Source organism: Pieris rapae, chromosome 19, assembly GCF_905147795.1.
Source record: "Pieris rapae chromosome 19, ilPieRapa1.1, whole genome shotgun sequence".
Classification (NCBI taxonomy): Eukaryota; Metazoa; Arthropoda; class Insecta; order Lepidoptera; family Pieridae; genus Pieris; species Pieris rapae.
In genome coordinates, this window is record NC_059527.1 from 2,082,026 (window position 1) to 2,108,635 (window position 26,610).

The 26,610-nt window shown below is 33.4% G+C and overlaps 1 protein-coding gene across 1 annotated transcript in view; it reads right to left on the reverse strand.

Annotated features, from left to right (window-relative positions):
• Positions 1-1,265: 1,265 nt before the first annotated feature.
• Positions 1,266-26,610, reverse strand: part of LOC110993517 — a 50,091-nt gene continuing 24,746 nt past the window's right edge. Inside the window, exon 3 of the mRNA XM_022259805.2 lies at positions 1,266-3,960. Within this exon, the coding sequence (XP_022115497.1) occupies positions 3,448-3,909 (462 nt within the window). The 5' untranslated portion in view covers positions 3,910-3,960 and the 3' untranslated portion in view covers positions 1,266-3,447. The remainder of the gene's footprint in view (positions 3,961-26,610) is intronic.

The window sequence follows — 26,610 nt, forward strand, 5'->3', positions numbered from 1 at the left end:
TAAATTATGATTTTAAACCAACGACTACACACTTTAGATTTACTGGAGGCAGTATTGTCACAATGAAATTAAGATTAATTAGTTTGTTCCACTCAATTTATCCCTACTCTTAAACGACAAAACTCAAACCTTTAAGTACCTATCAAGTCCCGATCCTTTGAAACACACTTTCATTGCATATTCCCACTTAACGCTAGTTTTTGTAAGCATAATTTTAAACAAAGTTTTTGAGTTTTAAAAACAAGTTTTTGTCACTGCCTCAACAAATTTGGCGCAGTCCCAAGCCAAGCCATGTTGACCACCCCTCCCCCATGCCTGCCAACTGCAAAATATGATAGCCACTTTGAGGGGATGAATCTATTAAAGCCAAAGCCAGCCATAATAAAACTTGCTCTTAAGTCGCAGCTAATAAAAAAACAAGTGAGCTGTCTGTGCCATTTCATTTTCTGTCAATTATAATAAATTAAAATAACATTATCAATAAAAGAATAGGTCAAAAATACAAGCTATTGAAAGCAAAACTTCACGATATTGTAATGCCAACTACTAAGTGTTTATACCAGACAAACAATCGCTTATTATTAAAGTGGACATATAAATATCTATTTAATCATTGCCTATTCACTAAAAAAAACGTTGAACGTGGTTAGTCTCGGATCTTGCTTAGACATATTGATTAACATTAAATGAAATATGACTGATAATTTATTTGAGGAGTACTAGTTAGGCATATTGGCAGTAATTCACTACAAATCCAAAACCTAGATGGCGGTGATCGTCGTTTTGTTCTCAAGAAGAGTTCTTTTCATTTAATATAGATGGCGCTTGAAATTTTAGAAAAACTAACTGGTTCCCAAATTTTCGATTAAGTATGCTAAAATCTATAAAATGTTATATGGGATCATCCGGGGGAATAAGAAAATTAATTGTTTTCATTAGAAGCTACGACAAACTGATCACTTTCCAATAAGGAAATAAGTGTTTTGGGGATAAGAGAACTACATTTTTTGATATAATGTATTTTAGGTCTAGTACATTTGTAGACATTTTGCGATGCAGTCTTTGGTGGTGATGAGTGAGGTGAGCTCTGAAGCCGTGACTTTGTAAAAATGCTGGTAAGATAATAGTTTTTTTTAGATCGCGAAGAACCCGTACAGTACATCTTAAGTCCAGTATTAGAAATGAGAATTAAAATTTAATTATTCATATACAAATTTTGGGTAATAAATTCATTACGACTAAGGGAAGTTTAGAAAAAACACGCATTAAATATGTAAAATTATTTTAATATTGCATTACAATAAAATTGTCACAACAAGGAATTTCCACGCCTACCTTACACTAAAGCCCGATTCACATTGTTATATGTCTTACTAGATTTATTTCAGTACAATCGCTATCTAATAATTTACTTGAAAACTATATATAACAACGAGCCCTTAGCACGAAAAATACGTTCATTCGAAGCATGGAATAGTTAACGTAATAGATAGTAAATGGTAGGTGTATTTCACTAAACAGAAGCAAAAATAATTATTTGAACAGAATTTGAAGATCTATGCGTTCGATCTGTCAAAATTCCGATATGCATAGGTTGGATTTTTTTTAAACTATCACTTGCTGTCACAGTCGTAAAAACTAATATGTACCTATCAATTATGTTTTAATATGTAGCAATAAAAGGGTCTCTCAAATGATTATGGAACTACAGTTTGAAAGTAAATATATCGAAATGGATAGATGCTAGCGCCACTCTTAGAGTTCTTAAAAGAATCGAACTCTCTTAAACTTATTGTTCTGAGCATCTATTTAAAAAAAGGTAAGTTTTTGGACATCGTCCTTGTGTTATTGGGGCACTTACGAAATACTTATTAACTAGTACACTTAACGTTACATCACATATAGAATGAGACATTTTCTAAGTAACAATGGCCGAAGATATTTCGTCATTCCGTTCCCAGTTCCCACCAAAAAGAATCTCATATTATGCACGTGTCGATCTGTTGAACTATATTGCAAAATAATTTGTGATATGTCAATTAATCTTTAAAATAGTTGACGTAGAAAAAGTTCTTAGTTCCGCTAAATGAGACGAGCCAGCGCGGAGTCATTTACAATTTTATTCTTAATAATGGACAATAGTTAATGCTTAAGTATTCTTAAAACATACAAATTCAATTTTATATCCGTTCTCCGTTCGGGAAATTTAACTAAACAAGGCTGCTATGGTTACATTAATACAATCCACAGCGGTTTTCTAATGTAACATATTGTGATATACTATATTATTTTGTAAAATAAAGAGAAAAAAAACTATTTTATATTTAAATAAGCTGCCCAACAAAACTACACGTTTAAAGAGAAATTTCGTTGCTGAATTTGCATTGTTCTTTAGATATAACAATTAATACGAGACAATTTAATTTACAAATCAGAATACGACCATGAGAGAAAATTTAATTTACGAATCAGATAAGTCCAACAGATCAGACTTTTAAATTAATTTATACACATTTAACATTTTATACATAAGTACACATTTCTATATTTTAATATTAAGTATACGATATCAAGAATCTTAGAATTATTGAATCTATTGGGAGGTTAAGAAAAAATTGGATTAGAATACAATGAATATAACATATACATAAAAACCTTAATTACAAATTGGAGCTTCCCGATAGGATTTTGAATCAGATTTGAATTGGCAGTGTTTAAAGATAAAGCACCAAAAACGTTAGCACTCTTTTCAAAGGTATGCGAGTAAAAATCCAAATGGAATTCTGTAGAAAATGCTAGAATAATATATATATATCAAATCGTATAAATGCATATACATGTACTTTAGGAACAATCTCACGTAACTACTTAATTTTAAATTTTGCTGATAGCTCTGAGATCGAAGGAAGTGTGTCAGCCATCTTGAAGCACAAATATAATTCTAGGGTATGCAGGAAATTGCAAACGCATTAAATTGCACAATAAAACAACACCTGTCTCGTAATCTTTGTTGCACCTAAGCGTATTTGATCCGGTAAAAATTCTTTTCAGATTAATTTACCGGGTCAAATAAGTTCATGGCACTATATGAAGCCATAAAGCTTTTAATTAATCCACAATGCGTGTCATCGAATATCAATCATATATTTTTTCAAAGAGAATATATTTCCTTAAAATATTATGTTTTTATGTCCTTTTTTGTAACTATGACGCAAAACGAGGCAAGGATCAAAGGTTTGCAGCTATTCTCATGAGACCTTGAATTTCGAAACACATTGGAACTGTTTTTACACTTTTATTGTGCTTGTGAATGCAAACCGCTAAATGTGACCTTAATTGGGAATTTTATTTTATTTTGTGTATCATTATAGATTAACTTTATATCGGTAAAAAGTAAAATACGCGCTGGGATGACGGAGTGACGTCACAACGGTATTGGCTGACAGATTATCTCTTATTCTTATTCTTCATAGTTAAACGCCGCCAAAAGCTCGACTTTTCCGCAGTCGGCTGCTCTTCCCTCGTCTCTTCAGACCTGGTCTCTCCCCTCAACATATCCAGGAACGTTGGGTCATTCTTTTTCACGTTCTTCTCTATTTTCACAGCTTCAGCGCTTAGTTCAGCCTTTAGTTTTTCCGGACTTGTGTTTTCGACCTTAAATTCGTTAGGGTCTTCGACGAACGCCTGTTGCAGGTCGCGCATAATCTTTTTCCTTATTGTCTTCTTCATACTGAGATGTCTTTCAAGGGTTTTCACGTCGCCATTGGTGTACGTCCGAAAATCATCTTTCTTCTTACGGCTGGACTTCTTTGTTTTGTCGTCATGTTCGTCGAATGTCTGTTTGGCTTCGTATTGCTGGTTGAGCCCGAAGATGTCGCGAAGGTGTGGGATGGCTCGCTCAGATGTCATTGTGGACGATCACGCCCGCTGCTGACGGTCACTGGCACCTCATTGTGAGACCTGGAATTGAGAAAATCATTTTTTAATATGCGGAATATATTAATAAATTCGATGGTACACTACTTCTTTTTTTATACTAATAATATAGTCAGCTACATTGAAAAGTGTTTCCATAAGAATTAATATGAATATTATTCCTCTAAAGTACCTTAATTTTATAATAAGTCCAGATCAGTATTGGATTTGCTTATTAACTGAATGATTACAGTTAATTTGGGTAACTGTACCGCTCCTCTCATCACTATAGACGCTATAATTGAGCTTAGCGGAAAGAGGAAAAGGTGTGTCTACCAATGAATATTTAAAAACTAATTACAGATAATAATTTATTGATTAATTGTTCTTGTCGGAGATACTCTTTACAGTGTAATAATATCTAGTCTTAATGTTAAGCTCATGATATTTTGTAGCAAAATACACTTGAGTTGTAAACCCATAAAAAAATGACTTGGCGGCCATTTTCAGTTACTCCATCGAGACATCGCCGAGTCGTTGTAGCAACCTTGCAGTGTTAATTATTATTATATTTTGTAATGTTTTCCTACCTAATTGCTATTCATCTATTTACATAGTTTTTTGTATATTCGTGGACGCTTTGCGACTTGTTCGATACAAAAAGTCACCTCTCATGGCATTTTCACACGTGTCATATCACTTATCTCTGTGTGTATTTTTCTAACATATTTTCAGAAGTGTTTGATTGTCCTCATTTACACATTCGGTGATTTTTGAAAACATAAATAAAATAAATATTTTAAAAATGTACACTATTACAGGTTATTTTTACGATAACATTATTCGATATAGATTTCGGTTAAAGTTTAAACCAATTAAGCGCATTACAAAGCGGGAAAATTTAGTCGTACAAGTACGCATAATCGCTAAAATTTTGAGAGAATAGAATAAAAAGATGAGTTTAGAGAGTTTCACAAACTATATAGGAGGAAATATAAGCTACATTGTGTAGTAAACTTTATTTGATAAAGAAAATAAATTTAAACAATAAAATTTTATGGAGTCCATGTTGGACTTGATGACCCATCAGTCTAGTATGTACTTGTAATGGTGTGAAGATATTTAGCACATGATCCAACACAATGAACGCTCTGTAAGCACTGGTTTATGAAACGACTTCCTCCATTAATCATAAACCCGTGTAAATCTTCACTAGACAGGCGATAAATTTGCATTAGGCTTTAAAAGTTTTTTAAATAACATAAATCTTTACTTATAAAAGCCGTCTTTGTCAACTCTGTCTTCACCGTGTTTTGGGTATCAATTGACTAGATATGTAACGAGCAACATTAGGAGTGGTGCCGAGAAACCCCGATTAGCCAGCAGATCAAGTAAAGTAGAAGACGCAGGCAGGTGCGACTTAGGATACAAACGAATCGCATGCGCTTGGATGGTAAGACCTGTAAGGGTCTTTACTTGATCACACACTAAAAAATCTGGATCTATGCGTGTTATATGTTCAAAAAAAAAAACTCAGTATGAGTTTGTTATATAGTGTCAAAAGGAGATTTTTTTTACCTGTAACCGTCTTCGTATGGACACGTTTGTTTCCTGTCCAGGAAATCCTTAACCAAAACACCACATTTCCAGAGCATCTATGCAAGGCATTTATTACATTTTGTTATGCAAAACTTTACTCCGTTATTTTCTTTCACGAATCAAGTTAATATACTGTTTTGTGATAGGCAATATTCGTTTTAATTTTAATGAGAAGCTTTTTATAAGCTGTCAAGTTTTGTTTATAAATAAAACACACAAAGATGTAATATATTACTACCTTGTTGCAGGATATCAATTAATTTCCCTCAACAATAATCCTCATACATTATTCTACGTACGTTTAGTATGCATAATGAAAACGCGGACGTATTCACTTTCATCTACTCGACGGAACATGACATTCGTCTTGCATTGTTCATAATATACCCGCTTCACTGCTCGCCTCTCACCTACGTAGGGTTGTCACTGACTCCTTTTAAGATGTAAAGCTGACAGACGTATATTGATCCTCTTAACAGGCTGTGTCAGATGTACAATAAAACTGTGATCAAAAATGACTCGGTGGACATTATCAGCAAATCTATGGAGTCCTTTTGCCGAGTCGTAGAAACATTGCGGTGCTATTTATTATCTTTATTTCTACATATTTATGTGTTAGTGAATATAAGCGGATGCTTGGTGGACCCACGTGAATTCTTTAATATAAAAAGTCTCGTCGTGAGTTGTGAGCGATATAGCAAGCCACTAGATTTTTAAGGAAGTTGCATGGATCCGGTTAGCGCTGCCCCTTAAGTTCTCATCTTAATTTCATACATGTATATCCTTTCTGTAACATATTTCTATAAGTTATCTGATTCTCCTCCTTGTAATATGTGTGATGATTGAGAGCAAAAGATCTTTGACAACAAATTGGCGAAAGAATGAAATCAATTAAAAAATAATTCTTTAATTTCATGTATTCTTTATTTTATTACACTAGCCAGCTAGCAACCCTATTATACATTTTGATTTGTTGCGTTACCTCAGTTTGCTTTACGTACACTGCCTTGTCTAGATTATGGAGTTAGAGGTGTGGTTCAAACACTATGTTTAAGGATTATTTTGTTTTTAAAAAGAACTATCTACCATAGTGAAATATAAAATAAATTTTCAAAAATTTTTATTTTGGAATACATAATTAGCTTCTAAAGTTTTAGTTTCTTTTCAGTAGACATAATTTTGCGGGTTTATGTAAAATAAAATTTCATTATAGGTAACATAACTAGGATGTAAATTGTAATTCGTTTTTTAACTTAACTTTGAGTTTTTTTTTTAAATTTGAAGTTATTTACAAAAATAATTTTAAAAAATGCACTACTCCTTCAATATTACGGAAGTTTATCAAAAATAGGTAAAACTCAATATCTGTAAACTAGAATCTTTTTAAATTATTTTAAGTTTCTCTCCGACTTTACTGTTTAAAACTCAAATAGCGTTATAAATTATTATTGTATCAATTAAACAATGTTTCATTTACTCGCACAGAAAACAATACTAAACCATCACTTTTAGAACATCACACAACACAGCCAAATTAGAGAATACATCTAGTATTGAAATGTTATTATTTTTTGTAAATGTTGCAGTAAATATTATATATTCCACCATTCAATATATCTTTAGCATACATGTTGTTTTATTATATATAATTTATGTTAGCTGCAGGAATACGAAATAAATAAATAATACAATAATTTTGCCAGACCACACCATTTCACTAACTATGAAGTTTACGACAATAGTAAAATCTATCATTCGTGTGGCTGCTGACATTAACATTGGCTGAGGTCATTGCACTCACACGTGACGTCAATGCTCTCTGGTTTTGTAATCTTATATAATTTCTATTTCCCAAAAGTGTTTGTTAAGACACGAAATATTGTGGTAATTTCATTTGAATTAGGCAAGTATTCTGTTGTTTGTTCATTCATAATGGGTTTTATTTAGGCTAGTAGCATCATTCGTAGATGTATAACATACTATGTATATATTTTTTAAGTTCCGAGTTACTTTACCCGGGACGCCCGAAGTGTGCGTAAACGCATTTCAATTAATTAATTAATCCTTTCAAAGTTTAAAATATGCGAAATTAAAATATTCATTTTGGTAATAAATCTATGTAATAAGTTATTTTACAATTATATATATTATCTATTATCTTATTCTTTATAGATATCTGTGTGGGCTTTTTTGCCTCCAAATTCCACCACTTCTGCACTGTGCTACGATGTAGCCAGCAGTTAATGACCAAATCCACCTCCTAAATTGTCTTCCTCGCTTGCGTTTATTGTACCTTGGGCACCAGTTTAGTACTTTCTTTCTCCACTTTTCTGTTACTCTTTCCATGTTCCATTTCAACTTAAGCTTTTTTGTTTAATTGTGACATCTGCTACCTCAGTTATTCATTCTTCTTAATGATGATCATTTTCTTAAATAAACCAATACAATTAACGATTAATGAGATTCTTCTAAACGTGATAATAATAATAAAACATTTCAGTAGTTCCCGTTAGGGGTATACTCTCAAACAAATATGGGTAACAATAAAATAGCTACCTGCGTATGAATAAAGAAATAATTTCTCATATCACAATGTTTTCCTATAAAAAGTCAGATTGAAAATTTTTGTGCGCCAACGAGCCGTAAATCGCTATTGGAAATTGTATAAAATCCATCCGATCTGTATCTTTTAATTGGTTTTGTTTCCATTTTAACGCTCCGCTAAATATTCTTTTAATTATTTGCGCACAATTTGTAACAGTTGTTGTTATAACTTCTTGTTGACTTCTCAGGGGCTTAAAAAATGTTTTCACATTCATTGATAAGAATTTGTTTGGTCTTTTAGGTCATTTCTATTCACTAACATGCCAATGTTGATATATGCGTAGTTATACCGCGGTTAGTTTTCTTAGGGTCTGTTTCTCAATGTCCGGATAAGATCCAAATAAGCCATTTATTACTTATTGGTAGGATAAACAGTATTTTTGCGTTTCGACTGTCAGGTAGTCGAAACGCAAAAATACTGTCACGACTGTCAGGTAGCGGGAAATTTCTTCGGAACTCCTATCTTCCGAATAATTTATGTGTTGCATAGATATTTGGTACTTTATGGATACATTGTGAAACATACCCTTGAAATCTATGAGTGATTAGAGCTTATTTATATATTTACTTCTGCGCAATAACGGTCAGCGCTAGACTTACGTGCCTATAGTAATAATATCAATCCATCAATCAAAATATCTTTATTCATATAGTTAAACAAGTATACTTATGAACGTCAAAAAAATTAATAGTAAATTTACATTTACAACCAGTTCGCAAGTGAAGGGCGTAGAGCGGGCAAGAAGAACTGGCAAGAAACTTTCCGCCACAGCCCACAATCAATCGCCAAGTTTTTAAAACAAATTGTTTGTACTGGAGCAAATCAATCCCAAGGATTAGGATCAATTAAATATTCGTCACATTTATAAATGCTTTATTGATTAATTTACTTTTAACGAGGGCTTTGAATTTATTTAGGGATAATTCTCTAATAGATAAGGTTATATATAGTAGTGCGCTTACATTTAACTAAAGCTTGAAGTTAACGCTAATTCAATCGGAGTGTCAAAATAAAAGAATAGCCCTGCTGAGAACAATCAATGCAAATACTAAAACTACTATATTGAGCGTAAAGATTTTGTACAATTTAACCAGCCCAACTCCAACCATATGTTCGCCTGCTGGAGTTATCAAAGGCTTCCGAGAGACAAGGCTTAGAGATTTTAGTAAACAAACATCCAGACTGTAGTATTTACTCGTACTGATTATATTATGGGAGCATGAATTTAACTGAGCGATATTTCTATTTTGTAATTTGTAGGTATAATTTTAACATTGTACATATAATTGTTCATCTTTAAACCGTTATTAAATTTTAGCAACTAACGTTTAATTAAACAATCTCTTCAGTTTAATTACCCCTAATCCCCATGGGACAACATTTACATTCTAAACGCACATCGCTACGGAAGCCACTACTAAAATAGAGAAAATTAAACTTTCTTTTGCTTCTTGGAAATTACTTCTACAAAAATCTATTTCTTTTTCTATAAGTACACTTTTGGGACATAAAATCTACTTACAGATTTTGTTTATGTTTATGCGTTTTATAAACTTAATACTTTTATATATTCAAAGGTAAGAATCAAGGAACAATAAATACAGATTCCTTTATTTCGGGGTAAAGAGCAGATTTAGCCGCATGGCTTCCCGGCTATGCACCAATGGACTTTCCTTCTATGTACGCATTTAACATTCGCTCGAACGGCGAAGGAAAACATCGCGAGGACATCAGCAGCGTGTGTGAGGCACAGGAGGCTGATCACCTACTTGCCTGTTAGAGTGGAAATTATCATGTACCAGGTATAGAAATTTTAGGCCCGGACCTAAAAAGGGTAGCAAATTATTTTTATCTTATTTTAAATTATATTGATTCAAAAATTTGAATTGATGCAACCCATCTCTACTATAGTGTAGATGGCTGGAGAGATAGAGAGAGAGAGAGAGAAAGTGTACTTTAATCTAATCTATTCAATCGATGTGAAAGGTTCATAACCCTTCATACTGATTGAATTCTCCATACTTTTATCAACATATTTCGATAGTAAGGTTAATATTACTATGATACTTCTTAGAACTACTTGAGAATGTACTAATGTTCTTAACATAGTAATAACAAAAATAATTAAAGACAGATAATTAAACAAATATAAAATCCCTGTGGCACTTGGTGTGTATGTTTAACGCTGGCAGCATTAACTGCATTGCGATACTTCTTCATTGAGAGAGGAAAGTACCATTTGTAGGGACATCGGTACAAAAATTGTATTTGATTATTATTTGATTCTTATAATAAACTTTATTATAGCAAACAATATTAACCTTGAGTTTGGGAAACATGTTGTTTGGTCGATAACTGTCATTTACATTTAGATAAACTATGTTTTGTGTGCTAAATTATTTCTAAATATTGTAATTAAGCTATTGTAAGTGGCAGAGCCAAGTTTCATAAAGAAAAACGAACTGGGTTTTTACGTCTTTTGTTTAAACAAGTGCAACATTTAAATACACATTTACAATGATACGGGCATTAATTATTCTTGAAATATTTGTCATACGGGTTTATTTCTTTGTGAATAAACACTACAAAGGTTTTATACTAAGCACAGAATACATTTTATAACTAATTGAAGTTTTGTGTATATTTATTATTAAGTGTTTTTTTTACCGCGACGTTACATAGAAAGCTTATAGAGATGTAGTGGTCCTTTATTCTGGGATATGTTTTTATGTAGATAAATACAAAAAATTGATTTGAAACCATCTCATTTTACTAATGTATAGTAATCTCGCACTTCGCTTGGATTGTTAATCTCAAATTTACTGAATATTTTGTCTGTATCCCTTTGAGGTTTGCAAAGCTGACAGAAAATTCACCATATTATGGCTTTGGGTATTCAGAAGACGCTAAGTCTATCTCCCGTACTTCAAACATATTGGACTTTCACATACGTGAGTTGATATTAAGTTTCATTTCTAAATCTCACCCTCATAGTAGTATGCTTAATAAAGCAATTTAGTGGGTGTACCAATTCTTTAAAAGCTGTCAACCCAGTTGCGAGCCATCTGGAAATGTGTCTTTTGGTTTGTTTTCAAAATAAAAATACTAGGCGACACTGTTATGCTATCATCATCAGCCTCTTTATTTCATCCATTTCTGGTGTCCAGTACGCTCTACACTGGCCTCGCCGTATCCACAACCTCCATGACGATGTCGTCAGTCCACCAAGACGGTCGGCGATCGCGTGGTATTTTGTTCTGCCGACGGTTCCATTCAAGGAACCTTCGGGTCTATCGGTTCTTGTCCATGGCCGGTATGAGGCCTGCCTACAGCCACTTTGATGTTGCGACGACATATATAGGTATAGGTTTATTTAAACCATTTGATAGATAATTAAACGAGAACAAAGCATAAATCAGTGTTTTGACGTAGAAATGTTGACATGCAAATGGTCTATTTATATTTTAATTAGCTAAACAAAAACGTACGCAATGTGAGCACGAAAGCGCATACGTCAGCGATTGCAACACTGTGCCCATTATGTCAAATTTAAACAAATGATTTGAAATTAACATCTAATCATGTACATATATTTCCAACACACAATAAACAGTAATTAATTCTTAACATGTGTGGTAATAATAATTAAATATTGATAAATAGAAAAAAAATACACAGGTTGGTTCCTATGGCAGTACATTTACAGCTGGCAACATTTCCTCGCTGTATTGCGATATTTCGTTGAGCGAGGAAAATGCCAGCTCTAGGGTCACCGGTCTACCTGGCGCCATCTTTAATCTTTTATAAGCGAAATAATTAATGTACATCTAATTAATTCATTGTAATATCTTATTGAACCGTTATGGATTTGTTATTTAATAACAATTATGAATAGAAATATCTGGACCTACACCGCCGGTAACTATGTATAGTTCATAATGAACGAACTAAATTTTTATATGAAAAACATCTGTTGTCTGTTTTAAAATAAATTCTAAGTACGATTATATTTCGAATAGACATTGTGTAACTGTAAAATACTAAAGAAAATAGTTGCGTTCAAGCTGTCAAAACATTATCGTGCTGACGTAAAGTTGTGTGGCATTATTTCTCAAAATGTATGAATATACCTGCAGAAATAATCGTATCTTGATAAACCTTTCACACGAATGATTCGGCCAACGTACCTAACAAATGCAGATCAAAATTAATTAAATACTATCGTTTAAACCCGGTCCATTGCAAATCCTATAGAAACGAATACAAAAAGGTATATTAATATGCGTCGGTGTAACAAAAAGTGTGGAATTCTCTCGTTGCGATGAATCAGTGCGAAACGTGTACTAGGCCACGACGATCGTAGATGTTACAAATGTTTGTAATAAAGTTTATTAAGACATGAATTAGAACAACTTTGAAATAGCTGTATACATTAATTATAGCTTTTAAGCTTTGTATGAGCTTGTAATTAAGTTAATTTAGTTAGCCGCACGAAGCGTCATTAAAAGAAACGTTACAACAGCAGTTTTTTAGATTTGATCGGAGGCTTAAGAAAGTCCCATCTGCCTGCATTAAATCGGGCGTTCAATTTTAATTAACCTTTTGAGATTCCCGTTTCTGATTTACAACCTAAACCGCAACACAAGGCGCAAACTAAGGCGCCTCCAGCAATCGACTTTGACGGGACACGGTAAAAGCATAGTTTTGTCCCTTCACAATATTCAAGATATTTTACGCACATACGTAGAATACATAACAATAAAACATGACAAGCAATAGACTATACTAGACACATTTGCGACATTTTATTAATACTGATGTGAAAATATTATGTATGGATAATACAAACAATACTAGACTAATGGATGGTGTGCTTGTACGACCTAGTTTTCGATGCACTTTGATAGATTACCCATGGAGGATTCCAATCCCATTACAACTCATTCTGCTTATTAACCTATACGCGATTTCCTGTTACAAAGGCTTTATTAACATTCCTTCTCCATATCTAATATTAAAATGACGTATTTTTCTACATTACTTAAACACGAATTAACTCAAAGGTACTGGACAAATTACAATTGCTTATATTTGATTGTATTTATTTCCTAATGATAGTAAACGTAAATGATTTAGGGTTTCTGGAAGAGATAAGGCCGCCTGTTGCATCCCTTGTAATTTTTATATTTCTTTGCAACGAAGTGTGAATAAATAAATAAATAAACGCAGGCAGTTAATCATACATACTTAAAAATACCTCTATATGTATATGAGTTAGTTGGGGACTTTTCATAGGATGCTACGGATCAAATTACCAGTTAAAGTTACAAACTTTTACAAGTCATAGAGAAATTAGAACTTGCACTATTGTTGGACAACATTGCAGGTAAACGCAAATATCTATAAATATCTTGTCTCTGGAAGATCCTTGGATGTCAGTGAAACTGTTTAGATTGGCAATGAACAAGGAGAGATATGGGGATGGATTACCGCTATTCGGTATTTCGAGGTAATTAAGAAGTGTATGAGTGAGTGATATTTGGTACTTTATTTTATTTTCAAGCCGTTCATTTGAAATTAGCAGCATTGCAAGCCTAGACGCTGCGAGTGACTTTCAACACTGAAGTTATGAACTCAAGTGTCAACTGTTTTTTGTTCACTTACGATGAAGGAACATCAGGAAGCCGGCACATATCGATGAGATGTGGTCACAGAAGACTCTAACCTACTTGCATGTAAATAGAAATGTGGTATTACCTGCTCCATGCCCCTTGGAGATAACGATTTATCGTGGCTTTAGTACCTACTGTATTTTTGTTTACTCACCGTAATTAAACCAACCAATTAACATAAAAACTGGGTCACGATGGCATAATTTTTTCTAATTAAAATAACTGTAATTTGCTTAATGGTTTTATTGTACTTATAACTTTACAAATATTTTTTGATTTGACTTGTGAGCAGATACATTTTCATATTTTGAACGAACGTAAAGATAATGTGATGTATGATTTTTTATTGAATAATTACGATTAGTACTAATACTGATTTTAGGTGTTTTAGAGTAAATTAGTTTACACGAAAGTAATTTTCTCCTCAAATATATCATTTTTATGAACTACGTACGGAAGTTTTCTAAACATATTATTTTTTTTAAACCAGAGGATATTTTTAAAGGAAAACGAGCCTGCCAACAAGGACAGTCATCTCAGCTAATGGATAACAATTTTAATGAGTGCATTGAGGGCCTTTTTTTAATTGATCCCCAATGGTGGCCTGAAGGTCTTTCAAAGTCCAACTGGGCCGATTTGGCGCGTATAGACTACTTCATCATGACTAGCACAAAACGTCCGAGTCTCAACTCAGACCTCGGCTTTGGCCGTCATGAAGACACCCTCTATGGCAGAGCAAAAACTCACTGAAGTGAAAGAGCAGAGTCTGCAAGTGGAAGGAGGAATATACCCAATCTCTGTCTGACTTCCAATGTCGATCCCAATTATATTGTACGCAATCTCGATGTAGTCCTCGTAATCTATATCGCTAGTCGTAACTTTCGCTTTGGCCAAAATTTACCAATTTCCAGATTGAACTGGATATCCATAGTTGCCCCTTCACACCTTGGATTCAATTTTTCTGTAGTTTTGAATAAACTTTTTATCTCTTCGTGTATGTTATGTTTGTCTATGTTTGTTAAATTAAATATTATATTTTTTTGTACCTATGTATCAGGGAACCGAGCGTTGGTAAGATTTTATAATATTTTCTACAGCTGTGATACTTTTTTGACATTGAACACCTTTTGTCTTCAGTCACCGTGACCACGCACGCTGTAAAGCACGCGAAACGTCGGTTAAATTTAAATTATGTTTAAATAATTATAAGTTTACAATAACATATATACATACATAACTTTAATCCGTTAAAAAAGTGTTTTCTTTAAGATTTTATAAATAAATAAACTTCAAATTCCCGCCAAAATAGGTACACGTAAACACATTCTCCGTATTGACTGATTCTAGTAGTAAAGCAGAATAATTCCCACGACCAGTGTTGGATAATATAATGTTACTTAACAATTCATTGAATGGTTGCGCAAATACTCAAGGTTTGAGTCGTGTGAGCTTATCACAATGCCTGATTAAACATGAATTGACCGATCGATAAAGAACTAATTATACATACATATTTTTTTATAAATATACTAGCTGCCTCCGCTAAGTTCGTTCCGCCTAACAGTCTAATAATGTTGTGTTGATATATGTTAATGTTAATTTAAGATTTTATTAATACAATTTTTTTTTAAATACAGATATCTTGTATTGCTGGCCATTGCGAAAAATATTGCGATACTGCATGTTAAAGCACTTTTTGATATACAACATTTGATGAGGTAACACATGTCTTCGATCAAGATCAAAGCCTGGTTATGCATCTCCTCATTTACCTCCAAGATTGGAATTTCTTGAACTGACGCGAATTCGATGTAAAATAATTCGTAGTTTTGGTTAACAGATGTCACCATATGTTGTTTGCATTAGTAAAGTTAATTTATTTATTTATTGTTACTCGATAACTCCAACATTTTATTACTTATACTGCTATTCGGAGCGGAGAAGAATCTACCAAAAAAGACATAACTAACATAGGTCCAGCCGATCTTGAGTTATATGTGGTAACACAACTTTGTTAAATGCGCACATAATATACAGAAAGTCGAAGATGCACAACCGGGGATCGAACCCACGAACTCGAATAAGATTCGCACGTTAAAAACACTAGTCCTTAAATTATATATCACTTTTTATAAAATAGAGGTAATCATTGCTATTCACTAGAATAATATTTAAAGAAAACACTTTTTTACCGGATTGAAGCTATGTATTATATTATTGGTCACCGTGACCACGCACGCTGTTAATGCACGCGGTCGGATAAATATTAAAATTATGTTAAATAATTATAAATGTACAGTAATACATAGCTTCAATCCGTGTAAAAACATGTTTTCTTTAAATGTGTAAAAACTATGTTAGTAAAAGACAATACTAGATTAATATTTGCCAGCCTGTCTGGTTTTTTTAGCTTGCTTGAGGAACATATGTTAGCTAGGTAAAAATATGTTACGGGAAATAGTTGTTACAGCTTTTCTTTGTCAAGCACAAAAGTCTTGTGAATTGGTTACACATCATCATCAGCCACTGTTTTGGTCCATTATTGAACTTGGACCTGCTTAATGTACCTCCAGTTCGCCCACTTTCTGAACCTATTGACAGACTTGACGAAGTCAGATGGACGGCCGAGTGATCTCTTGTTAAGCATTAGCTAATACAAATATACAAAAAACATACCACTGCATATATTATTCGCCGTCGCATTTAAAAACAACTTGGTTTATTGTTTAATCTGCTGAAACAATATAGATTGTAATTGTGGCTCGTGTAACTTTGCTGAATCACAGAAATGTTGATACATTTGCCTCAAGGATAGCAAACTTCAAAACAAGTACGTTGTTGGTTAAAAATCTTCAAATCTCAGGTCAACGGTGATGTGAACGTGGGAATATTTTGTGAACAAATTAAATCTAGCTTGTACTGTGAGATAGCGTTTGGAACTTGCATTTCCTTAAGTTATATAAGGCGTTTCGGTAATAATTGTAAGATCCAGTTCCTCTTTATTTTATAAATCTTTTATTTGCAATGAAAGTGGTAGATTATGATTAATTATAAAACAAAACCGCACAATCAGAAATAAGCATGCACGTGCTATATTAATTATTACAATGTCAGATAATAATTTACGTAATTTATAATTGTTGTCAAAACGTACAGTCTAAAATCTCTAATTAAACTCTCATTAAATGCATCTTGCCTTTAAAAATTCAATCACCTTCCCCTTGAAAAAAGCAAATAATCGCGGACGTCGAGGTGATACGGATAAAATTTCTGACACAACGTCCGATGATGAAACTCAGCTGCAGGTATTACGTCTCTGAACACTTTCCGTGGTAAATGCAGTAGAAAATTCAGAGTGACCCCAAATTTCTAAGCAACGCCAAGAGAATATATGAATCGCAATTTTAGTAATGTCTTAATGACTTAAGTCTTTCCGACAAAAAACTTATGCCAGATGAATAGATCACACACTTAAATAAGACAAACTGACTTTTACGATATATATTATCTAATAACTTATTTTATATCGATATTGTTTAACCTTTGGAATAAAGAAACGTGGATTATCATTTTTTTGTCGACTAATTGTTTTTGTGCAAATCTTTAACCTTGTGTATTGACGGTTGAGACGAAATCGTTAATACAAGTTAATCTAATGAAGAGTTTTATACCGATTTAAATATTCTGATACACTGTTATGTTCAATTTCTTCCGTAAAAAACGATTTACAAAATAATAATTTAATAGGATATGGTACCAAAATGTTATGGTTAAACCTAAATTTTGTAAAAGCACACATAATGTCGTGCAAATTTGTCTTAAAAGGGAGAACTTTACATAGGTGTAAATTAAAATAGCAACAGTGTTCCCTTATCGCTAATCATCTCTTCTGGGAAAGCCTAGTTATAAAGATATAGGGATGATATCGTTTACTTATGTTAAATTAATTCTCAGCGTCAGTTTCAATCGACTTTCATCCGTAGTTGGTTCAATACCGGTTCAACCAATGGATATTCTGTGGGTTTTCAAACATCGTGAGAAAATTGGCGCCAAATAAGAGCCAAAAGATTGACAGGCTGTTCACCTAATTGTCTATTACAAAAAAATAAATAATCTAGAAACAGATACAAAATCTATGTCCCGAGATAAAATGTTTTAGCGTTGTTGTTTTCAATCACGTTAGATTAGTAAAGATGCAAAAATAATCGCATTTTTAACGGGTTTATATTTCTATCCTTTTATTTACCTGTTCTTCTCTTCCGTTACGTCCTTGATTTGAGAACTGGCAGTTAATGTAAAATTAGAAGCATTAAATGTGTATTTCTTTGTGATTTCTTTGTAAGTCTTATGTGACGTTCATAAGTGTACAATGTGTTACCTATATGAATAAATGATTTTTGACTTTGACTTAATTTTTTAAATTTAAATATGCCTTAACGTAGGTATCAATAGGTCCAACACCTGAATCATGCCAAAACTACTTACACCAATCGATAAAACGCTTAGGCCTTCCGAAATTAGCTTGATTTACATAAAGCAGGGATTTATACTATTTATACTGCACCAATAAATAAAACAGAAAAAGCTGTGGCCAATGCATCATGTTCAATAAACTATCCTGAGCTAAACTAGAACAAAAAAGAACAATTACAGATACAATTGTGTTTAATTTTGAACCTACAACATGTATTGCCACAATGCAACAACCATTCCGTTAATAAATACATTCGGGATAAAACTATGAACAAAAAGAAAATCCAGACTTAGCGATGGACGATACTGTTCATTTAAGTCCATTTAGCCGTTAAATACGAGGGCTGAATCCATTTTAATTCCTTCTATAAATATTTATATGTATACTAGTCTTATATGCATATTAGTCTGTAAGCTCTTTAACATAGATTTTACTTTTTTAAAATAAATATTATAACAAGCTTCTAAAATCTAAATCAGGCGCACAGCCCTCTAAAGAACGTTTTCGTCTCTTTCTGTCAAATTTTTTATACGCTGTAAGAAAGAGACGGACGAAAGCTTTAAAACGGTGTATGCGGTTTTATATGTAAAATCAAATTTCAAACAATATAAATTTTTATTACAAGAACAAAGTGATAATTACTGTAGTTGGAACCCAACATAAATTCTATTTAGGCGTGAATAAATTATGCAATATATTAAAAAAACGCAAGTACATATAGTCTTTTGTGTTCTTTATAATACTCGGGAGTTATATGTCAGGTGTCCGTCGGAAGAGGTAATAATGTAAATGATTTCCTGCGTAATCATACTGATCACGTACACACCTTTATAAATAATGATTGATGATTCATACTAGCTATTAATAGGACGAGTTGGTTGACTTGAATTATTGCCGTCCAGGGAATAGCGTTTTAAAGTTCTGTCACTGTACTGACATTGACAGTGACAGCTTTGTGTTACTGTTATAAATTGGCTTTCCCTTTTGTTATACATTACACCACGGTCCGGTAAAAATAGTAATCAAATGAATTTTATAGAATAACTTAGAATAGAATAATCGCATTATTTCTCAACAAAAACTCTCATAACAAAACAGTTTAGAATTTTAGACGTCACTTGTCTGTGTTAAACTGAACGCATCCACTTAATATTATGTAGTCTGTATCAGTCAATGTAATCTGTATCTGTCAATGTAGTCTGTTATAATAAATATATCGCCCCTGTCTGTTCCAAGATGTTGAGCGGTTCGCACCATTGTCTAACTCAGCTGTTTTATTTATTTCTCTTTACTAAATTCCTACTCTAAAATAGTTTGTAACAGGTTATGGGCCCAGACGCCCGGATAGAAATAGGGAAGTAGGATTTATAAAGTGATAGGCATCACGTTGATGCAAATTGATTTCGTGATACGTCGCGACGTCATTAACTTTTCAGCTTACAATGGCGGACCCCCGTTTTGCTCAAATTGATCGTTTGGCGGGCCGTGATAATTATCCTACATGGAGTTTCGCGGTGAAAACCTTTTTAGAGCATGAAGATTTGTGGAAATGTGTCGAGACATCGGGCATGGCTTTTACGAAGACCGAAGATACGAAGGCAAGGTCAAAAATAGTCCTTCTAGTTGACCCTATGAACTATGTTCATATCCAGGATGCCACCACGGCTAAGGAGGTATGGGATAACCTGAGAAAGGCTTTTGATGACTCCGGCTTGTTGAGGAAGGTAGGTCTTCTGCGAGAACTAATTACAACAGATCTGGAAAGTTGTGGTAGTGTTGAGAACTATGTCAACAAAATCATCACATGTGCACACAAGCTTCGTAATATAAAATTCATTGTAGATGATGAGTGGCTCGGCACATTATTATTAGCCGGGTTACCAGAGTCATATAGTCCTATGATTATGGCTATGGAAAGCTCAGGTGTGTCCATCACTGCTGATTTAGTTAAAACAAAGATTTTACAGGATGTAAAGTCTCCGGACAACTCATCTGTTTTTTTTTTCAAATTTCTACAAAGGCAAGGCAAAGAATAGTAAATGTTCAGGTTCTAAAGCAAATAGTAAAGGTCCCAGGTGCTTTAGGTGCAATAGGCATGGTCATTTAGCCAAATTTTGTGCCTCAAACAGCTCAAATCAAAAGAATAAGTCTGAAACTATTAATACTTCTTCTAGCTATGTTGCAGCGTTTCCAGCCTCACCAGGCCTAGAGAGTGGATGCTGGTACATTGATTCAGGAGCTGCAATGCACATGACAAACAAGAGAGATTGGCTTTATGACTACGGACCTGCTTTAGTAACAAACATTAAAGTTGCAGACAACAAAATATTAACAGCAAAAGGCTGTGGTAAAGTAAATATAGAAACATATGATGGTGAAAGTGAATTAAAAATTGGTACAATACAAGTAAAAAATGTTTTATATGTGCCAGATTTGGCTGTTAATCTTCTGTCAGTCCGCCAAATGACACAGAATAACTGTCAAGTAAAATTTAGTAAGAATACATGTAATGTTTATAAAGAGTCTAAATTAATTCTCACTGGATATATAAAGAACAATTTATATGTGGTTCATAATGAAACTTATGCTTTGATGTCATCTGTACATCTATGGCATCAAAGGATGGGTCATCTAAATTATAATGATCTTCAGAAACTTAATGAGTCTACAGATGGAGCAGATATAGAATCAAGTAGAGAGGAGCATGTGGTATGTAATACTTGCTTAAAAGGTAAGCAAACAAGGCAACCATTCAAACATGCTGGCACAAGGGCTTCCGCCCTCCTGGAGTTGGTGCATTCAGATGTATGTGGGCCAATGGAGGAAAAGTCTCTCGGTGGTGCCAGATATTATGTCACTTTTGTCGACGATTGGTCTAGAAAGGTATTTGTTTACTTTATCAGCTCTAAATCACAAGTACTCGAAAAGTTTAAAGATTTTAAGCTACTAGTAGAGAATCAATTAAATGCTAAAATTAAAACACTAAGATCTGACAATGGAAAGGAGTATGTCAATGAAGCATTTGATAAGGTTTGTAGGGATTCTGGTATCAAACGTCAACTCACTATACCCTATACCCCCGAACAGAACGGCATGAGTGAGAGGATGAACCGAACTTTAACAGAACGTGCTAAATGTATGCTTATTAATTCTGGCCTACCTAAGAAGTTTTGGGCTGAGGCAGTAGCCACCGCTGCATATGTTATCAATCGCTCACCAACAAAGTCTTTACAATATAAAACTCCTGAGGAATTATGGTCCGGCATTAAACCTTATATCAGTAACATTAAAGTGTTTGGTTGCAGAGCTATGATGCATGTGCCAAAGGAGAAGAGGTTAAAATGGGACTGTAAGTCAAAAGAGCTTATATTTGTAGGTTATTGTTTAGAGTCCAAGGGTTATAGATTGTTTGACAAAACTGAAGGAAAAGTAATGAGAAGCAGAGATGTAATCTTCCTAGAAGAAAGTGTAAATAAAGATTTTGCTTTTCTACCACTTACTGAATCGCAAGTAGTTATAAATGAAGATAAATTAGATGATACTACTGACATGACTTTAAAGGAAATTGATAGTGCAGTCTGTGCAAGTGATGATGATTATGTCCCGGAGCATTCTATATCCAGGAGTGAATCACCTATAAACAGAATTAATTTAAGGCCTAGAAAACACAGAGCTATGCCTACCTTCCTCTGTCAGAATGAAATTGAGAAATCTATTGAGCCAGATCCTGAAACATTGAAGCAAGCCAGTAGAACTTGGAACAAAAAGCTTGATAATTTTTTGAGTAGTATTGGATTTTCAAAATCGAATGTAGATCCTTGTGTCTACTATAAATATGAAAATGAACATGTTATGTTTATAACTATATATGTTGATGACATTTTGTTGTTTCACAACTGTCAGGAGTCAGCAAACAATATAAAAGTAAAAATGAAGAATAATTTCAAAATGAATGAGCTTGGAATTGCTTATTGTTATATTGGACTTTGTATTTCATACAGTTCAGAAGGAATAGCCATTGATCAAACTAGGTACATAGAAAATACATTAAGACGTTTTGGTATGGAACAATGTAACTCAGTAGGAACTCCAATGGAACCGAATATAAAGTTTTCAAGTTCTGAAAAATTTGAAAGTATACCTTACCAGGAAGCCACTGGCTGCTTATTATACATCTCACAAGGAACAAGGCCAGATATATGCTATGCAGTGCATACATTATGTCGATATAATAGTTCTCATACAGAAGAGCATTGGAATGCTGTTAAGAGGTTATTTCGATACTTACAAGGTACAAAGTATCTACAGCTTGTATACAAAAGTAATGTTGATGAAGAAATCACTGGATACTCAGACTCTGATTGGGCTTCCTGTACTGAAGACAGAAAATCATGTACTGGATACATTTTTAATTTCCAGGGTGCAGCGATATCTTGGAATTCAAAAAGGCAGCAAACTGTTGCCTTGTCTACTACTGAGGCAGAGTATATGGCGCTCTCAGCTGCTACTCAAGAAGCTATGTGGCTGAGACAGTTGCACTGTGAACTGTGGCCTTCTTTAAAGGTTACACCTATTACTTTGTACTGTGATAATCAAAGTGCTATTAAACTTACAGGTACTTACAGTTATCATGCTAGGAGTAAACACATTGATGTTCGTCACCACTATCTGAGGAACAAAGTTGAATGTGGTGATGTCAAGATTGAATATGTGGGCACTGATTCGATGGTTGCTGACTGCCTCACCAAAGCCCTACCGAAGCCCAAACACCAGCACTTCCTCATCGCTATGGGTTTGCGTTCAAGGGAGGATGTTAAACTGAACGCATCCACTTAATATTATGTAGTCTGTATCAGTCAATGTAATCTGTATCTGTCAATGTAGTCTGTTATAATAAATATATCGCCCCTGTCTGTTCCAAGATGTTGAGCGGTTCGCACCATTGTCTAACTCAGCTGTTTTATTTATTTCTCTTTACTAAATTCCTACTCTAAAATAGTTTGTAACAGTCTGTCAACCTGATACAGCGTAGAAAGTTTGAATATTCAAAATTACATTTTCGGACGGTGTACAAAATTTCATTTGCAACCTGCAAATATCCCTAGTACTCTGACTTGTAGGATACATTCATTTCATTTTTAGCGTGGGACGCAGACGTGTGACATTTCCATTTAAGGATCCAAGCTACTAAATATATCGAATATATTAACAAAAGATTACTTTAATTTGACATACTTATTTCATTTTTAATAATTAAAGCGAAGTATGATAATATTTACTTTACTTTAACTAAATTTCGTTTCTAAGTATAGGTAATTAGTATATAAAGTAGAGAGAAGATAAAATGTAACTTACTAGATTGAATTAGGATTATTGTTACGACAACTGAATTGGATCAATACAGAAAGAGAAAGGTAACATCGAAGCAAAGATCTCCGAAACGACGGTAATTGGTAGAAAACGTCTAAACACTAGGTGTCAGATCACTGATAATGGCGTTAGATAATGGTATTGAGCGAAAAAAGCTAATCACTAAGTGAAAGTACAGTCGAAAGGCTAAGTTAATAACGCGTACAGTTCACACGAAAAGCTACCATAGAATGATAAACGTATATAACATTAATTGTCTCAAGAAAATTAAACAATCGTTTATTTAAAATTTTAAATCCAAGTTTAAGATTTTAATTAAATTGATTCACTGTTATGTTTCAAAACAAGTTTAGTATTAATTTTTAATACATATAATTAAATTTAATATAATACAATAATTTAAAATTAATTAATTTCCTTTGTCACGTTTTTAATCCTTTTCATTATGTCTATTGTCTAATTACTCTAAGTTATTGTATGTGAAGCGTTTTATTGAAGCCTTAGGCTACAGATTTTCTTGTTGACTGTCGCGTTTACTTGTTGACTGTTTATTATGCACATTGGGTAATGGAATAACATATTAATAATTACGGTGTACTACACATTTATTCTTATAAGTTTAATATATTTTAAATGTGTTTTACTGTCGGGACATCGAATTATATTTACACCAAGTAAAGTTTTCAATAACTTTGAGATACTTATATAAAATTAATTAGAGAAATGTTGGTCTAGTGGCTTCAGCGTGCGACTCTCATCCCTGAGGTTGTTGGTTCGATCCCCGACAGTGCACATTTGCTTACACAGTGAAGGGATACATCGCGAGGAAATCGGCTTGCCTTAGACCCAAAAATTCGACAGCGTGTGTCAGACAGCTGATCACTTACTTGCCTGTTACAAATGATTATGACACAGATAGAAATATGAGGCCCAGAGCTAAAAACTTGTAGTACCGCTGGTTTTTTCAACAATTATAGCGGTCATCCATAAGATTTTCGTTGTTAGTTAATTACCTCTTCATCAGCGCAAAATTTCAGGTCTTAGTTTCTGGAGGTCTGAGTACAGGAAAAAGTCGCTGGGTATTCCGCAGTGACTTTTTCCGGATTCCTTTCCTTTTTCCTTGTGGTGGATTTATTAAGATAACGGTTATGTCAAAAACGTATTGTCCTATGAAATACCGGAGTCATACTTATATCAATAAGTCAGGAGTTAGAATCCCACACTGCGGTAGGTAAGTTCACATATATATATATATATTATTTTACGAGCAAAACGTGCTTTCTGTCCTTTTCCCTATCTTTATAGATGCTATCTGTATTGTCGAGGTTTAAGAATTCTCAGAAATAGCTTTTCGTATTTATTAATTTCGTAATCCTACACATATAAAGAATATATACTTAATGTAAAGCGATTATACTAAATATATAGCCAAAGATGGAATGCATAATGTATACAAAAAGGTGCTAATTTATGAAACCAAAAAAAAAACATTATATTCTGATCCCCAGTAGATTCTTTCAGTATTTAACATATTTTACATATACATTATTTTTAAATATATTGTTCTGAAGTCTATTGTGGGGACCCAACTTTTTTTGTGACCATATAGCTCCAGTTGCCCTCTCCTTATTCTGGCCCTAAAATAATATATGATATGTTTTTGTGACCCCATACTGATTTCAGGCGCCTTTTAAAATCGTTCTTGTAATTATTATGTCTTTTGTGTTGTTTGTACTGTCTTTACATTTTCCTGCATATTATCCTTTCTTTTTTTTAGTTGTGTTACTCATACTTAAATAATTTATTCTGTGATACATACAAAGATCACTTCTGTAATAATTATAACTTGTATATATTTTTACATAACCTGTATTTATCATTTCTTTATTGATAAAAAATTAATAGATAACTTTAAGTTTCCGTTGACAGCCATAAATAACAGACAAATATAATGTCAATACAATAACTGTAAAACGTATAAATGTATAATGTACTAAACATCGTTCAAAACATCCTCGATAATTGAAATAAACAAAATTGCGATTTAGGACTCTTCAAAGCCAGTCTGTGTTCGCTATTGTGAACGAAAATAGATTGCAAAGCGCCCTTACCCGAAAGAATGACGTCATTACAAATTCCTTAGCAATTAGAGCAGTACTATTAATTTCACCGCACAGTTAAAGTTACATGTGAACAGTTTTCGACACGTGACTATTACTTGCTTATGTATCTTCGTTCTCTTAGTCTTATTTTGAATTCCTCATCATGAGATGCGTACGTCTTTACGAAGTGATGTACCTAGAGGGTTTTAGACTTTTATTTGTTTTTTTTTTACAGAACAGGGGGCAGGAGGCTCACCTAATGTTAAGTGACACCTAATGTTAAGTGAGAGTGTCCATGGGCGGCGGACACTCTGTGTTTAGTGTACAGCTGGTTCCACAAAGAAAATGGCTGGTTCCACAATAAATCGCACCATGTCTCTGGAAGAATGACCAGCGCCGTTAAACATGTCTGCCAGAACCAGTTACAACCACAACACACACATTACACATTTTAAATGTACCTTATTCTATAATTTTTCGTTATTTTTCTTTTTTTGAAAATAATTATTTTGTGTGTTTCTATCTATGTTTCTATGTCTTTTCTGTGTATGATCATATTAATGATTTAAGGTACTTGACGTAATAATTTCTACATAATTCTAGCAATTTTATAATTAAACTACAGTTGGAAAATAACACTTTCCGTTAAAAATTGTTAGTGAATGTATAAATTACAGACAGAAACATCTGCCTCAGAGACCAACTCTCAAATTCCACTCAACCCCTAGTTCTAACCACGGTAGTTAAATATTATTTACCGACCCCAAAGTGAGAGAGAATGCGAAAAAGAGATATACAACAATTTCTTCATGCCTTCGCAAACAAATATTAAAAACTCAATTTCACAACGTTAATACTGAAATAACGATTTCG